This window comes from Cyrtonyx montezumae, unplaced genomic scaffold (assembly GCF_038088225.1).
Source record: "Cyrtonyx montezumae isolate F1298 unplaced genomic scaffold, pur_monq_1.0 scaffold_18, whole genome shotgun sequence".
Classification (NCBI taxonomy): Eukaryota; Metazoa; Chordata; class Aves; order Galliformes; family Odontophoridae; genus Cyrtonyx; species Cyrtonyx montezumae.
The window spans coordinates 4,694,012-4,711,230 of record NW_027071914.1 but is presented as its reverse complement, the minus strand read 5'-3'; the positions used below and the strand labels follow the sequence as shown (position 1 = coordinate 4,711,230).

At 41.0% G+C, this 17,219-nt stretch overlaps 1 protein-coding gene across 6 annotated transcripts in view; it reads left to right on the top strand.

Annotated features, from left to right (window-relative positions):
* The window catches only part of TENM2 (teneurin transmembrane protein 2), a 459,783-nt gene that overhangs the window by 281,548 nt on the left and 161,016 nt on the right, over positions 1–17,219 (top strand). For all 6 annotated transcript variants that reach the window (XM_065734485.1, XM_065734484.1, XM_065734483.1 and 3 more), the window contains one exon: positions 13,658–13,892. In XM_065734485.1, the coding sequence (XP_065590557.1) occupies positions 13,658–13,892 (235 nt within the window). The remainder of the gene's footprint in view (positions 1–13,657; positions 13,893–17,219) is intronic.

Below are 17,219 nucleotides of genomic sequence, written 5' to 3'. Positions count from 1 at the left end.
ACAGAGCATGCTAGAATGCAGTCCTGTTTAATGAATGCCCTTTGTTGGTGAACACAACTCAAGACAACTCACTGGGCAGAAAACCTCCTTGTTTAATGGTTGTGCTTTTGATTACTTGGAATTTCCCAGTAAATCTGGCTTTAAAACTAGTTTGTGAGAGGGGAGGCTGCTCCTGCCTGGCACACAGTGGCAGGTGACAGCTTTGTGGCAGCCAGAGCCCTTCCCTGCACAGCATGCAGGGGCACAGGATGGAGGTGGGGCAGGAGGGGCATGGACCACTGCCTTTTCCAGCTGTTACCACGGGCTGGCACAGAGGTCCCAGCAGTCCCTGTACCAGCCACGATGCAAAACCATGTTCCAGGTTCTGTAAGGAAAATGGGCTGTGTGTATACACAGCATATATGAGTATGTAATTTATATAATATTAAATTTAATATTTATTTATATTTATATAAATATTAAATATATTAAATATCTATGAGGAGAAGGAAAGATATTGTAGAAAAGTTCTGTGTATGATGTCACAGAAACAAAGAGCTGAAAGACTTCGGCTCGAGGAATGGGTTCTCCAGTGGAGGCACAGCTTTGAACAGTGGTGCGGGTTACCCACTCCCACCCGGGAGAGGAGCAAGCCAGGAAAACAGTGCTCATCAGAAGTACTGTCACAACCATGTGAAATACTGTAGGCACATACAGCATTCATCATTTGTCTCATCTGTAGGTTTTTTGTGTTCAGCCCTTAAGAAAATTTCTTTTAGTATCCAATCAATTTTAATTTTATTTCTGGTGAAGACTAGTAATATTAATTACCAACATAAAAACAGAGATGCAATACACTGAAGCAAGTGGATGCCTTTTTATGTTTGGATTAAAACATTACTTTAAATTGTTTACAGTGAAATCTCCTCGCTGTCACAGTGGTGTTACCAGGGTTATAAACTTTTCAAGTTTTTTAAAAGGAAACAGAAGTGTATATTGTTTTCCAGCTCTAGTGTAATCCACCATTAGTTACCCAAATATTGCTCCATTTATATCGTACTGTGTACTTATCAGACATCTACGTGACTTCTTAACTATTTCCAAAACAAAAGAGTCATTATTTACCCACTGTGAAAATAGCCTTGTGTTAGTGGTATTAGAAATCATTAGCTCTATTAAGTCCGTTATCAGCTATGCTAGCAGCTGGAAGCATCCTGCAGCTCAGGAGGGCTCCAAAATGTTCCCCAGTCATTATATTCTAGATCACTTTGTTTTCTTGTAGGGTGAAAACAGATGATAATCACATTCAGCCACAGGCAAAAATAGAAGCTGACAACACTGGTAGAAAAAAGATTCATGGAACTTTTTATTGCTTGGGGCAGTATTTTGTAACAAGATAACAGTGTTGTCCCTTAGATAGGAGCAGTTCACTTATGCCTTTCTATCATCTCGGTGCGCTGTCTCAAAATGACACAGTTATCACACCATAAATACAGCCCAAAGCATTACAGATGTCTATAAGCAGGATCTGTATTAATTGTTAATGTGTGAAGAAGAGGCAGATCTCTTTATGTTACCCTAGGAAGTAGCAAGCTTTTTATTTTTATTTTTATTTTCATTTTATTTTAACGTGGAAGTGTCACTTTTGTCTTGTCACTGCTTGCTTTGAATGGGGTAGGTATCGTGAAGTGTTGGGGCTGACGTGATTCCCTTAACAGTCTTTGCTCTGGCTGAGGCTCACACTTCAAACAGTGCATTTACGTGACAGGATTGAAACGATTTCTGTAACGTGGCTTAAGACCATAGGTCATTGTTGGTTTTTTTCATTAGCAGAAGTGTTTTTGGTAAAACCAACTCTTTGGAAAAGGAAAATACTTTAGGATTGAAAACACTGCAGTGCTGAAAAATAATAATATGTATAGAAAAGTATCTTCTCTGTTTACCTTCTTTAACCCCTCTGCTCTGCTCTGCTGGTTCCCATTGCTGTTGCTCCCTCTTGCCCCAGGAAGGAGAGGACCTCTACAACCCCAGAGGTTGCATCACCTCTGTCGTGTTCTTGCCTTTTTCCTCCTGGCACTGCTGCTTCCTCCTCATCTTCCCTCATGGTCTCCGTGGTTCTGGGCCTCTTGATGGTGCACAGAGCCCCTGGGCTATGCCTGCACCTGCTGCTCTGCACAGGGCTCTGCTGGCATCTCAGCTCAGGGCCCCATCATTGCTTTGCTTCTGCCCTACAGTGCTTTCTCCTGGGTGGGCAGGAATCATCTTTGTGTAGCAGGGTGTCGCCCTGTGTACTCCTGAACACTCAGTATGTGTATATGCCCAAGTGACTGTGTGCATCTAATAAATTGTTGACCTGATGTGCATATATCCCACCATTTTAGAAATCTACCTTGCCTTTGCTTCCCTTTCCTTTGATCAGCTAATGTAAATTAATATAGTACAGATTCAAACAGAATCTGTAAATCTCTCTGTGAGATAAATCTGAAGAGCAGAAATCTGCATCATTTGAGTTCCTGTCTAGAGCATCATCTGAAGTACTCATGACTAAGGCCCTGAAACTGTTACAGAGCTAGTAGCATGCTGTTTCTTTTTATGCAAAGTGCACTTCGGTGTGACATATCAGGAGCAGTAGGAAAGGCTAGAGTGTTTATTTTGCCCGCTGGCCCAAGTGAACAGGTATAGAAAGACCAGAGTTTTCAATGAAATTGAATTTAATGCATTCTTTACGTTGTTGAATCAGGTTTTGAAACAGGCTGAGACTATGCTGCGTAAGGATGTCTGAATTCCTACCTGATATGGAATATGTTTGAGACTTTGGGAGGAATTCAAGTAACCATTTGAAGCAGGATTATTGGTCTAGGAAAAAGAATTATTGTGTTTCTACTTCTAGCTGTAATGTTACTCCGTGTATACAGGCAAATATGTGAATGGAGAGGATTGCATTTAGGGAGGAAATTTCTTTTATCTACCAAAGAAGCAAGAGCGTACAGAACGAAGAGGAAGTATCCAATTTTGCATTTCTACACCATCAAAACATTATGGTATTTAATGAGAACTTTTTCAGATACCCTCAGAGCTCTGGCACTATAAACCTGACTGCTAGGGCAGTCTGCTGCTGTATTTGTGTGCGTGCTGTCTCCCTCAGTCACTGCACCAACTTGCTGCCTTTCTCTTCCTTTTCTTGTTTTTCCTTTCCAGTTCTGAATGGCTACAGTTACCATCGTGCTACGCTCTTCTCTTTCCAACGACGCGCATGCAGTTGCAGCACAGAGGTGAAGTGCTGCTCCTGACTGGGGATTGTTACCCACTGTGAGATCAGAAGCAGGGCTCAGGAGTGGCCTAGGGCATTCCCTGTGTGTGGGGGCTGCCATGAGTGACGTGGGTCCTTGACTCTTAAGGTCACTTCAGTGCAGCTTGGCACAGCAGCACAAAGCTACCCCGTGGCTGATGGTGGTATTGCCTAAAGCTGTGGCTTCAGGTGCAGTTACATCCCGGCACCTTTTCTGCCTTACTCTGGGAAGCATAGCTCCCACCAGCCATGGTTGTACCCAGCATACACCCACCTTACTGTTTGCACATGCCTTTCTTTGTCAGTTGCTCCTAATTTTGACTCTGAGGCTGCTTTAGCAGCAGGTTCCCTCTGTTCGGGGGGTATTTTGCTGCCAAAACATACTTTTAATGAGAGGACCAGCTGTTCTCCCTCAGGACCAAGCTTCCACTTTCCCCTTTAGTTTGCTTCTTAATTGTCTTATCGCTGATGAATAATTTAATAATTTTTTTTCTTGAGTCTTCTGTAAATTTTAAGTGCAGTTAATATAAAGACACCGTACTGCAACACTTCCCCTCCCTTCATTGCACAGCTTGCTGTGTTTCCCTGAGCTTCCACCAGACAATATGCAAGTAAATTAAAGTAGTGTAGCCATATCAAGATGTCTATCGGAATCCTACACAGATGTGTACTTTGGGTTTTGTTCCAGACTACTTCTTTCTGATGTAGAAAGCATGCATGGAACAGTCTTTAAGCTTTAATGATGATAGACTCTCGAGCCCTGCAGAGGATAGCTTTTGCTCTTACGTTTTTGTCAAAATGTACTAATTGGACATTAGCTTACAAATGTATTCCTCCCTAGTGGGTAGGATTTTTGTTACGTATCATTTGGAAAACTTACTATCAGCTACGTTTTTTGTTGCGTTGCTTTTTTTTTTTTAACAGCTACCTATAAGGTTCTGTGGAAGCATATTGCATTTGTAGGTCTACGTACAGTGTAAAAATTGCTGCTCTCTGACTCTGTAAGATCTCTTCCAACCCAGGACATTGTATGATTTTTTTCTTCCTTATTGAAATATGACTTAAGCAATCCACATGAGAAAAAATACGTGTTTGAAATAATAGTTAAATTTTAACATGTTACTTTCCACTAGCACCCACTGGAATTAGTTGTCTTCTGTTTTACTTCGTCATGACTGGAGAAATGAATGTGCCAGACAAGGAAGGCCTGCTTAGGTGGGGATGAGACCAACCTGGAACCAGAGCACTAGGCTTTGGTCAGACGATTCAGCACTACTTCATTACTGTGTTTCAGTTTGTGTTCCTTCATATTTTGCTTGTATCCTTACCTCAGGAGGTTTATGTAAGAAGCACTATAAAGGAAACACGTCCATTGTCTTAAAGGACACTGTTGTCATTATTTTGAAGTTGTGGTTGTTAGAAGTGATGAGTTCAGTACATGTAATGTTCACGAGGAGCAGTTTTGGCAGTTAAGAACTGGGTTCTAGATTTTCAACTTTAAAGCATGACTTTTGGTTTCTAAGATGTCTTTTCAACTCATGCTTTTCTTTCCATTTCAACACCTCTTCTGCTTCCCACATTTGTGAATATATCGTTCAAAAATGCTACTTTCAGTTAAGATCTTTGCTACCTGGACATCCATCTGCCTTTGTTAACATCGAAGATAACGGTAATATTTGAGAGTAGTGCTTTAGAAGAGATCATCCTTATGCCATATGCATGTAGCAACATCAGCGATAACCTTCTCAAGACACAGGCTGACTTTTTTTTTCTGTCAGAATAAATTTCCTTATCAGTGGAGTTGCCTGAGATGATAAATGAGTGTAAATGAAAATCTTTCACACATGCAAAGAGCAAGACAAGTAGTAGAAATGAATGAATCTTAATTAATCTTAATTTAAAATGAATGTTTTAAAAATATGCTGCTATTGTCATGGGGAGTTACTGATATCGAATGGCAGTCCTTCTGCTAGATAAGATTTATTTTTAAAACTGTTTTCATTTCTTTCTTTCTGGGTAAAGTAGAGATACCTAGTAATTGTCTCTCTGCCAAAAACTATTGATAGCTCTAATTTACTAATAAAATGTTAAACGTGTTTAGTGTTATTATATGTTAAATAACATGATGATAACTTTCACCTAAAATACTGGAGGCACTGAGGAAAAAAAAATATCTTATTTGATATTTCTCAAGTTTGGCTTTTGTGTATCTGAATTTGCCTTTTAAAGCGTACTTGATAAATGTCTGTGCAGAAAAGCCTAAATGTTGAGCACATCTCTTTAGGGAGCTCTGAAGACTTAGCACGACACACTTCTTTCTTGGGTATCAATTTAGAAATAGGAAGACTGTGCTGTCATTGTGTCTTAGTTTTGATATTAAACCGAAGCAACCTCATTGGATTTTTCAAATACAGAATTGCAACTTAATAATTGCTATTTTTTTTAGTATCTTGCCCAGCTGACAGCCCACATATGAAATTAATACTGACACTTAAGCTGTTCTTTTAAGTGTTTTTAAGGATGTTTACTAATTGCAGACAGAAACAGCCAGTAAATACCTTTTTTGTTTAGAAACAAAATGAATCAAAGGATAATCTTTGCTAGTGGATCCTATTTACTATTGTGAATTTTCTGTATGTGAAATACAGATTAACGGATCAGTAACAAAATTTAAGGCAATGACATCTGAACAAGACTTGAGCTTGGCAGTGTGGTGCTTTCTGGAGCAGTTTTGAAGAGATCCCTTGGGCTGCACAGCTTGTGGGGGGTGGGATGGCTTTCAGGGAAATCTCAGCGTGCACAAACAAGATTCCTCCCAGGGAAAACTGATGAGAATCTTTGGTGCAAATGTTCTTTTCTTTCTAATGGAGAAATAAGAGCTGTAAACAGTAACTGGTCCTTGAGACTGCTTCAAAGCACAATGGTGGTGGGGACTCCTGATCCAGGTGAACCAAAATAAATCCGGTCCCACAGCATCCAAACAGAATATATCCTGCGTGTTCTGAGATCTTCTGCTCTCATTGTAGATCTGCTTATATCGTGTCAAATTAACTGCTGATCTACATACAACCTAAACACATAAACATCTAGAAATGTCCTTCTAATGTGGGAGACTATTATCAAGTTACTACTATAAGACCTCACAGGAAACAGCTATTTAGTGTCTTTTTCCTTCATTCCTGCTGCCTTCTGCCTTGCCCCAGTGTTTCAAAGCAGCAGACTTCCCTGACTTAGTGCAGAATTTTCTTTATCTCCTTTTCTTCTCTGTTGTGGTTTCACAGGTTAACAACAGTGTCAAAAAGTTTTGCCCTGGCTCTCTGGATTTTCTGAAACTCATCTCTCACATTATGGCTTTAACTGCTGTGAAGCTTCTCTGTCCAGGGATTTTAAGCAATTCACACACACTTTTGAGCAGGGATTTCAAACGTAGATTCTGATTACTTGTTAACCCTTGATAAAGCTGCTAGCCATTTTTTGCAAGCTTGAAGATTTTTATCAAAAGCTTTTGGCCAAACTACAATCTTGGTATCTATTTAGTGTCCACTGTTTCCTGTGACTTTTATTGGCTACAGTATTAAAGTCATTGTCTTTTCCTGTTGGTAAATTCTTCAGTACTGAATTCAGCACTGCACCCAGGACTGCTTTTCTTTTCACAGTACTCAACTCCACTTTGAACTGTAATGGTCTCAGAAATGAGTGTTATCTATCTGTATATATATAGAGAGAGATATAATATACTTCTATATGTATAGTACCTAATTCAATTACCGTAGCTACTGTTATATCTTAAATAGAAAATGTGATCTGTTAGAAAGAATCTGTTCCTTTATTACTCGATAATTAATAATCATTTCTGTGACACTTTACTCATCTGTTTGCATTTCTGATCTTCTCAGAAAAATAAAATCATGGCCATGATAATAAAGACACGTAAAAGATGATATCCCAAGTTCCTAACATGAGGCAGCTTTTAAAAACTGTATGCTCTATAGACAATAGGTGGAATCCTGGTATTTGTTGTCCCCTTGACATCAGGGACAAGCAGCATTGCCAAAATATGTTCTAGCTTCCAAACATCCTATTTGTTCTGGTATCGTGGGACCACTCTAGGGTTAGGTGTCTGCCAGTATGATTAAGCAATCTCTTCTGGTTTGAAATCCCATTGTTTTTTTCATGTTCCAGAGGCATGGGCAGTGGTTTCATATGAACTGCTGGCTTAATGAGTTGTCTTATTAGCTGATGAGTTGCTGGTAAATTGTTCATCCCAAACACCAGCAGAAGAGCATCGTACAGATCTTAATCTTCTGTCTTCTCTCTGATGCAGTTACCTTCAACAATTTATATTGAGATATGTTGTTGTATATTTTTAAATGATTTTAGATGCAACAATTAGTTATCAGTTTTGGACACTACGTAATGTGTTCTGTGAAGTTTCTGAAATGATCAAAATAACATATTGCATTAAAGCATCTGTGACTAGTGTTTCTTTTACACCCGTGGAAAACAGCTTCATGTGCTAGCTAACTAGGTCATGTAAAATCCAAAACACTGCTGTAACAGCTTCAGGGATGACTTTCTATTGCACCTGACTCCAGACTCGCAATGAGTTGGAAATTACAGTATAATTATTCTTGTGTCACTGTGAACATTTTCAGGCTCCCCCTTGGACCATCCAGGGAAACAGCGGCTTTCAAGCTGCACTTCTGTCACAAAAAATGTCACCAGGCTTTTGCTGCTGGCCAAAATCCTTCTCCTTAGAAGTTTCCGTATGCTGTTTAGAAAATGTCTCTTCAGTTTCTCTTTGGAGTGATTCTCAGTGTATCAAATTGAGTGAGCTTTGGAGAGCATTTGTGTAAGACTTCAGATAGGGTTCAGCTTTTTCCCATTCTGTAGAACCAAGCATAGAGAGCAAAATCTAGCATTCAGGATGGTGGTGTTTTATGGCAACAGTTAACTATTTTTGACTTAAAAGCATGCCTATGTATTTCTCTTTTCAGTTCTTACATCAGTGCCCTCTTCAGGCAAAAGTCATACATCCAGACTAAAGATAAATATGCCCTTGCTATCTCTCAGATGGGTTTTATATCTATTTCATTATTGGAAAATTAAATGAGAAGTTTGATTGGGAAAGATCTGAAGTGTATGGATTTTTTTTTAATTGGAAAGATGACTCTCTAACCTTTCTGTGACTCATTTTTCTGACACGTAAAATTGGAAATGGTACATCTACCTGTATGTGTATATATATATGTAGGTAGAACTACCACTAGCATCAAATCTATGTAAAGCATTATTATGAGGCAGACTCTGGGTTATGTCCTGCAACTTTGTTTTCTCCCATGTGAGTGTGCACAGCCGTCCCCCCACCTGATGTAAAGGCCACGTCTGTTTTCCTTTGGCTCTCACAGTGCTGGGAGCAAGCTGCCATTTCTGCAGCTGGTCGTGTCTGGGTGCTCCTGATGCCTGCCCAGAGCTCCCCAGCACTGCCTGTCATTTGATGGAGTGGCAGCCGAGCAGTGTGTGCACACCAGCAGCTCTGCTGCGGCCAAGTTAATTTGGTTGCTGCCTCCTCTGCCTCCCGTGTGATGAACTCGTGCCCTTCAGGCTGGGAGCCAGAGCTGCAAAGTGCTTTCCTGGCTCAGTCATCAGTATCTGATTGCCTTGTAAGTGGTAAGGTAATTTACCTCCAACGCTCCTACAAAGGATATGGATAAAGAAGCATATAGATAACAAGTGCTTCATCCTCAGTCGTTCAAGGGAGGCCTCAGTCAGCGGAGGCTTTAGAAAGTACGACAGAATCCTGGCCCCATAGCTTGCCTCTTTTCTGTGATTATCTGGATATTGTGGGGTTTTGGGGGTTTTGTTTTGTTGGGGTGTTTTTGCAGCAAAAGCATTTAGGTTTTGAATCTAATGTTGTGCAGAGGAGACAGCTGCAGTGTACTGGTAGAAACTGATAAGGTTCTCAAAGTTTCTAGCACACATTTACTGAATTTTCAGTTTGGAATGTACGGCCTGGGATGATAGTCATTCATTCAATCTGTTCTTGCCTCAAACATTGTAAAAGCATGGACAAAAGAAGGCACACCTGGCAAATGGTGTGGTTTTACAGCAAGAGAGAGAGTTAATGACATCTATGGTTATATGCAAGATAACTTGCTTCTTTCTAGCATACGTTGAAAATATTCTGAGCACACTGAGATTCCATTTAAACTTTGGCCTTCCACAGAATAATTCAGAGTACTAAAGCAAACAGAAGGGCACAGCTTAAACCAGAAGCCACAGGGCTGATGAGAAGCCCTGGTCCTACCCAGCCAGCTCAAAGCAGAGCTGAAACCCAGGTGGGGGCTGCCAAAAAGGGGCAGCTCCTTGCATGCTGCCTTCTGTTCCCTAGCTGCTCCAGTGCTTGAGTGCTTTTCTTCCTGACTCTGAATAAAGTGATCTGCCTTTGGAAAGGAATTGAGCTTGAAAGCTGGCCCTGTGGTTGTGAGACAAACCTATTACTCATTGTGGGAGCAGATGATGTGGTTTCCTTGAGAAAACAGTGTGGTAGTCATATGAATAAAGAACTAGACTCACTAGAGCGAGTTTCTAATGCTCTGTAAGAAGGATTTTTGTGCTATCAGCTTATCTCTTTTATCTTTCAATGCATCAGCTTCGTTCGCTGTTTCTGAACAATGTTTGTATTGTTGAGATGTAAAAGATGCGTTGTTCATTTCAGAAAAATAATGTATGTTTTTTTCTCTTTTAGTTCTTTTGTGAGATGGTGGAGGAGGTATTTAGCATTTAATTATGACACAGAGGATAGTGCAGCTTAGCTAAGGTGGAATCTCCATTATTTCTTTCAGTGGTATATGTGAAGGATGCAGGACAGCTACTGCTTTCCCTTGATCTGGGATGCTGCCAGTTCTGCTTTGAAATGGGTCTCTGCAGTGGGAGCTTGGCTTCTCCTCAGATCTTCATGTTGGGTGGATTTAGTGCAGGCATTACGTGAGTGTAACAAAGAGCAGGAAGAACTCGGATATTAATTTGACAATGTTGAACGAGGTCCAAAGTGTCATATAGCGCACCAGGCAATGTCTGGACTGCAAGAAGAGCTGAGAAGCAGCATTTAGAGGTGTGCCCTCGGGAGCACATCGCTGCGGTGCCTGTAACCCTGTGACATCTAAAGGCTCTTCCTGCTGTGCCCTGATGTTCCCTGGCCCAGCAGGGCAGGACAGAGCTGTGAGGAGATGGCAGTGCCTGAGGCCGCACTGCCCTGGGATGCCATGAGCCCAGCGGCCTTGTGCTGCAGTTCAGGCCTGAGCTGCAGCTTCCGTGCCCTCTCAGGTAGAAAAGAAGGGAATGCCCTTAAGACGTAGTTGTGTTCAGGGGTTTTTTGTTTGGTTTTTTTTTTTTTTTCTTTTTAAGGAGAAACGTGCCATTTTGCATCTTTAGGTGAAAGTTACCTCTGTGCTAGCTTTTGTTTCACTGTTTTCCTGAATAAAAGAGTGAACAGAACAAAGCAGTTTTTCTGCACTTCTAGCGTCTTGCTTCCGATTAAACTCGAATAAGTCAATTGAATAAGTCAATTGAATAACTTGTGCTTGCTTCAGAGATATTTAGGTCAGAATTTGTATTCTCAGGTTTCTTAATTAGGAAATAATTTATCCTCACTCAGCTTCCAATTTGCACATTTCTGCTTTTTATTTATTTAAAGAACTCTATGAAGAAGCAGTGTGAGATTTTAACTCTCTCCTATATTTGTATGTAACCTCTGTGTTCACTTCTATATATGTGTGTGCATGTTTCTTAGTATTTATATATAAGCTTTTATATGTTTAAGTACGTAACTGTATGATTTTGACATTGGTATTTGATTTTTGTTTTGTATTAAATGCTTCACTCATTTTATGCCACTTGTTCTGAGGTTTTACAGCTGCAGTAGGTGTTCAGCTACATCTGCATAGCTTGCTTTGTGCAGTGTGTTTTGTATACCACATGCAAACTAACTCTTGCAGCAGATCAATTTGTGGTAGCTTGAATTCAGTTCTTTCTTCTTTAGCCTTACAGTAATTGCACTGAATAAGAATGCAGTGTTGTCTCACTTGTGAGAGCAGCCGCTATGATTTTGTGGTTACAAGATTGAGAGTCAGTATAGCTGCTGCTGCAGTGTCTCTGGGAACAAAACTTTTTTTGTTTATGTTTCTTTCCTATTTATCCTCTGAAAGGAGAAACTGAAACAGCAGTTGCAGAGAAAATAGGAAGTGCACAAATCTTCTGAAGTAATTTTTAAAACAGTGACAGGCATCTGTATTTTTTTTTGCTCATAAAGATCCATTTATTGAAATCCAAATCACTGTGCTTTGTTTAAAGGCAGAACACAGACATGAGGAGAATAATTCCACTTAAGCTTCTATGCATGTGGATATTGTCCAAGCACATTTTCTTTTTGTTGTGTTTCCCTCCACATGCTGTTTGGAAATGGCACAGGACCTAGTGTAGATTAGGCATCTGATGTTTTAGGTGGTCCAAATGGGGGTTTTAGATGTGAACTTCGCTGGACTAAAACAGTCCCTTCCAAGCTTATGTCAGAGATGGCCAAGGGAAGGATAGTAAGGTGGCCAACCCATGTGACAGTTCCAAAATTTAGAATGTGTTCATGAAAGGCTTCTTTGTGTTTTGAACAGGGTAAGCGTTCAGGCATAAAGACCTTCAAAAAAGGAAAATAAACTTCCATGCAGATCGAAAGCAGCAGATGCAGATTTTATCATTCCCTTCTGAAAGTGTCTTGTCACAGACAACTTCCATTTGCTTAAGTCTTAGTTGGACCTGCGTTGTTTCTTCTTTGGCCTACGCTGAAAAAAGGAAGGAACTGTCTTTGCCAAGCCCTGTCCCTGCCCTCAGTGGGTCCTTCTGTTCCCTGGGGCAGGCTGGGCAGGCAGCCCTGCTCCCGTGTTGTGCATCTGCCCACACTGATGGAGCATGGCTGCAGCTTCTCTTGTGCCCCTTCCCAGGTTACTGAGGGGCGTGGATCATAACTTCAGAAATCAACAGCCTTGGTTTTTGCACCTATTTCGGTTCCTGGCTACATGGTGTGATTCTCACATGGGAGTAGTCCCCTTTGAACAAAAAGCATTATTTTCCTTTGTTGAATATTGAACTTAATGATCCAGTAGTTCATTAGGCATTTCAACAGTTTTTCTGCGCTTCATTGTTTTGTATGAGAATCACAGAATTGTAGGGGTTGGAAGGGACCTTTAGAGATCATCTGGTATGGATCAGTCTAGCTGCAAGTGTTTTCCTCTTGTGATGCATTCTTTTATTGGTTGATTTATTTAAAACTGTCTTCAGTTACTAAAAGAAACATACACTATAATATTAGCTAAATTATAATCATAACTTGTTCTGATTATTGTTCACTAGAAAAACTACAACTTGATATATTGACTAAAGCATGCAGTTCATAATCCACTTAGTGCTTGTTATTCTAAATTTTGCTCTTTTTATTAAAATTGCATTATTGCAACATATGGAATTATGAACTTACCATTTTGTGTTTGTTTAGGAAAGTGAATATGCTAGAACAGTGTCTCCTTATTCTATTATCTATGCATGTGCTTTTTCACTTAATCCACTTGCCTTATTGATTAGCAGAATTTATTTTCATTATCCACGCAAACATGTCAGTAGTCAAAGAATGAGAAAGGTGTATATCCTTCCTTATCTCCCCCCCAAAATTTTCTGTCATCTTTCAATGAAAGGCTGCAAGACTAGCATAATTTTCAGATCTTGGTGTGTTTGTGGCTTTGCTAAAAGAGCAAAAAGAGGCCACATCCCGATCACATGTAAGAATGTGAAAGATACTATCGTTGCATTGTTGCTGTCTTTTCATATTTGGAGCTTAATCTTCTTTCGCTGCCAGAAATACTGTTCCTTTGAACCTAATGGGCAAACAGTGAGTGAAAGCAGATTGAGATCTCTGATTAAATTTTATAGAAGCATAAAGACCATATTCTCAAAAGCTATTTTTAATGCATTCAGGTTCACGTCCTTACGCTCCCTGATAGAAACAGGGAGGAAAATGTCCCTCTGGTTTTGTGTACAGAATGGCTGAGCTTGCCTGCTGCCCTGATTCCTTCCCTTTCTCCGGAGAGAGGCCACAAAGACTATTTTTAAACCTCAATTTAGTCTAACTGTACAAACTTTAGGTGCTGTTTTATATCTGGTCTCCAACAACCTGTGATCTGACTCAATAGTGCTTTGGTAGCTGCAAGTCCAGAAGGTGCACAGGTGTACTTTCCAGTCCGCAGGTCAGCTTTTCGGTCCTTTCCAGCCAACTGTCTCTTAAAAATGCTGAGAAGAGTAATACCACGAGCATGGCTGTGATTCCTTTTTCTATTTCCATTTCAGGCCCTTCAAACCATCACAGCCAGTCGACACTGAGGCCACCTCTCCCTCCTCCTCACAACCACTCACTGTCCCACCATCACTCGTCTGCCAACTCCCTCAACAGGAACTCGCTCACCAACCGCCGCAACCAGATCCACGCGCCCGCGCCCGCTCCCAACGATCTGGCCACCACTCCTGAGTCCGTGCAGCTGCAGGACAGCTGGGTGCTCAACAGCAACGTGCCACTGGAGACCAGGTGGGTCACAGGGCCCAGCACTGCTCTGCAGTGCCCGTTGGCTGCTGTCCTATTTTAAAGTGCTTCTTATTCATTTGGACAGTTCTTGTGTATTGAGCTAATGGTACTATTGTGGCATATCTTGCTCCCAGGCTCAGGGGGAGCTTCTAATAAGTCACACTGACTGTGTTGCAGGAAAATTATGTGCTTTGCCCTTCCTGAAATCACAAACAGACTCATTTATAATTATGCAATTATGCGTTTTCGGAGACTTGAGAAACAATCCCAGATTTGAGACTGGCAGTACTATAATTTTCATTTATATCTCATCCAGCATGCAAGCTCATTTTAATCTCTTCTGTATGTGTTAACAGCTTGATGCCCGTGGGGCAAACAGCTGCATATAAATTTAAAGGTGCAGCACTTGGGTCAGTCAAATAACTAAGTGCCTGAAAGGCTGTGGTTCTCAGTACTGAGATTTGTGGTCATTCATGGTGTGGGATATCTGCTTTGAATAGAAGAATTCAAAACAAGCCATTGTGGGGACTTCTGCAGGAGCCTGTGTTTGTGTCCTTTTTCACAGACATGAGGCCAAGTCCTGCTGCAGTTGTCAGAATGGCAACTGAACACGTGTAGGAACTGAAATTTGTACATCTGAGTCTGCCCCTCTTGCTGATAACGGTAGAATTTTACTGAATTCTAGAAAATTCAATTAAAAACAAAAGTAAAAAACAAGATTCTAGTAGAAAAGTGATCTTGCTTGCCTAGGTGTATGTAAAAACACAGAATGCAGGTAGGGCAGCTGGACTCCTTGTAACACTGGCTCATGCAGTGGTTTCAGCTATTTGGTTGCTCACAGCTCTCAGATGTTATGTTTCAGTTGCAGCCCTGTGGGAATTTAGGGCTGCTCTACCAGCTTACATGCAGGGTAGCCAACATAGTGTAGTTATACCTCTGTGCAAGCATTCTTTAGTACAGTGGCACCTGTAATTTGTCATTTCTGATGTCTTAAGATTGTCCCAGGCATTTACAGGGAAAGAATTCCTTTTGATATTTGCAAAATGGCTCTTTGTCAAAATGCTGGCAGCCTCAAGCAATAATACAGGGCTTTTCTGACTTCTTTACATTCTGGTTTTGTGCCTATTTCCTGCCAGTGGGGACTGTCAATTTCAGTACTAACTTTGGACCTTACACTTTTCTGCTTTATAACACAAACTCTCAGGGAATACACGTGAACTCATGTTGCTGACCAAAGCAGTGCTGTTATTTTCGGAGGCTGCAGGACACCTGGCTACCAGAGAACTGCAGTTTTCTGTGGATGCGTTTGTCAGAGGCAAACATTGAGATGCCAGAGAGCATCCTGACAGGACTGCACCTTCTAAAGGCTCTTCCAGGGGTGCTTCAGGATTGATTTTTTTTCCTTTCTGACATTGCCTACCTGACAGGACTTTATGACAAGTTTCATCACAAGAATGTTAACTCAGAAGATGGGGAGGTTTTTTTCTTGTTTGCAGTGAATTTTGCTGGAATGGATGCCTGCAGAACCACTGGAGACTTTCCAAATTAGCCTGTACACTTCAGAGCTGGTATTTCCTGTAAATTCATGCCAGTAGCCACAAAAACAAATGACACCTTTTTGCTGTCTTGTCAGTTCTGCCTTTATTTTTTGGCTTTACCTTGACGTGAGCACTGATCCCTCTCACATTGCCTCTTCTCAGAGCACTGCACTTGAATGTTTTTCCCTCTTGGCAGTTGTTCATCTCAGCAGCAAAGCACCCCAGAGTCAAAGCCACCACTGACAGCAGCTGCTGTATCAGGACCATCCTTCACAACTTTCACTTTTCACCTTTTGCTTACCTTCAGTAGATTCTGGTCTCAGCTGAAAACGATATGCAAGTGGTCACATTACTGATTATGAAACGGGAAGCAGTACCTGAGCTGTCTGAAGGGAATGCTTTAAAATGTCAGCACTACAAAACTCAGATCCCAATTTAGATTCCAGACACCTCTTTATCTATCAGTGCCGAGTGCTGAAATCATTGAATACAGCAACGTGTGTCTGCATATTGTTATTTTTACTCTGCTAAGAATGTTTTTCTCTTCCCTTCTTTCCTTTGCTAAATCCACAGACCACATGGAGACAGCACATTTTCCAAATGCATCTTTTCTCCATCTCACGTTTCAGTATTGATTTTGGAAGGGTTAACCAGATTTTGTATTAATTTGGCATGACAGGGGTTTTTTTTGTTTTTTATAATGAGACTCTTGATTCAATGCAAACATAAGCATAAAATATGTTGATGAAATTCTCTATTTTTAATTACTTTTCAGATTCAAAGGTGAGTAAATTTAAAGTCAGTGTGAAGCTCCCAGGACTCCTTTCTTATTTACTACAGCATACATGTGATAGGTTAGACCAGACATAAGTGTATACACAGGAGATTAGAAACCACGGTGCTGTTAGTGGGGAGCAGCCAGAACCAGACAGGTTTTGGGTTCTGGGACAGTGCCAGGCATGGAGCTGTGCTGGGCCAGTGAGGAGGGCAGGTGCTGACAGCCCAGCTGGTGTAATGGACTGTCTCCTAAATTGAAAGCAGCGCTCAAGAAATCCTATGTTCATCGTCAGTACATATCATGAGCAATTAGTCCCTATAACTTTCAGTAATTATCCCTATGTTTACAACTTCTGGTCCTTAAGGAGCCTCTCCTGACCTGGCAGTGTGGGTGCAGTGCTGGGAGCTGATGGGCTGCTGGCTGCAGGCCTGGCTGGCCCCCATGGCAGAGGTGCAGGAGGTGCGTGAGAGCGCCTAGTGGGGGAAACCATCCATCTTTAATCTCTCTTTGCTTGTGTTTTTATGTTCCTCATCTCCACCTAAGAAGGGAACAGTTTTTTCTGTTTTTGGTATTGTTCAGCTTATTTGGGGGGGCCAACTTTTGCTCTGTTTGAAGTGCAATGTTGTGCTTATTCTGTAGGATTACCCTGGTTCCATCAAACTGTTCTCTGGCTTTTTCTGCAGGATTGTTATAGTTTCACTGGCAACCATCTGTCCATCATTGTTTCCTTGTGAAGTTTACTGCTCGCCCATATTTGCATGTACTTTCTTCAGGCAGCCATGCCACACATCTCCATTTACCCTTTGTGGCACTGTATTTTTAACATAATTACACTTTCCTGAATCTCAGTAGCTTGTTTCTTTTAGTGAAGCTAAAATATTGCAAAAATGCTTATGTAGAGTTCCTAGTTACACTATTTTGGGGTGGTTCCATCTAGTTCAAGGCAAATATGAATTTTATTTTACCTGATCTGCTACTGCTTTATGGCTGCAACAGACTTGTACTTTGGCTTCA